We start from the raw sequence: 275 nt of genomic DNA on the forward strand, positions 1-275 counted from the left end.
TTAATGTATTGATGAAGTGATTGTAGTAACTGTATTATAGTAAGGTGAACAGTGAACCTGTTCTGTAAATATCAGAGTTGACTTACTGCCGCAGCTCTTGCCGTCATCCTGCAGCAGTTGTCCCTCCGGACAGATACAGTAGTAAGATCCTGGGGTGCTCACACACTGGTGCTCACAGCCATGCTCCACTGTGTTACACAGGTCCATGTCTGCAAAAACACAGTCAATACACAAATATTACAAATATTATATAAAAATGTTTAAGTAAAGTTACT

General features: G+C 40.0%; 1 protein-coding gene across 1 annotated transcript in view; it reads right to left on the reverse strand.

Annotated features, from left to right (window-relative positions):
- The window catches only part of matn4 (matrilin 4), a gene marked incomplete at its 5' end in the record, with an annotated part of 26,089 nt that overhangs the window by 6,018 nt on the left and 19,796 nt on the right, over positions 1 to 275 (reverse strand). Inside the window, 1 exon segment of the mRNA XM_035662170.1 lies at positions 87 to 209. Coding sequence (XP_035518063.1) covers positions 87 to 209 — 123 coding nt within the window.

The sequence above is a fragment of the Morone saxatilis genome, unplaced genomic scaffold, assembly GCF_004916995.1.
Source record: "Morone saxatilis isolate NCDOM2014 unplaced genomic scaffold, NCSU_SB_2.0 Contig18, whole genome shotgun sequence".
Taxonomy (NCBI): Eukaryota; Metazoa; Chordata; class Actinopteri; family Moronidae; genus Morone; species Morone saxatilis.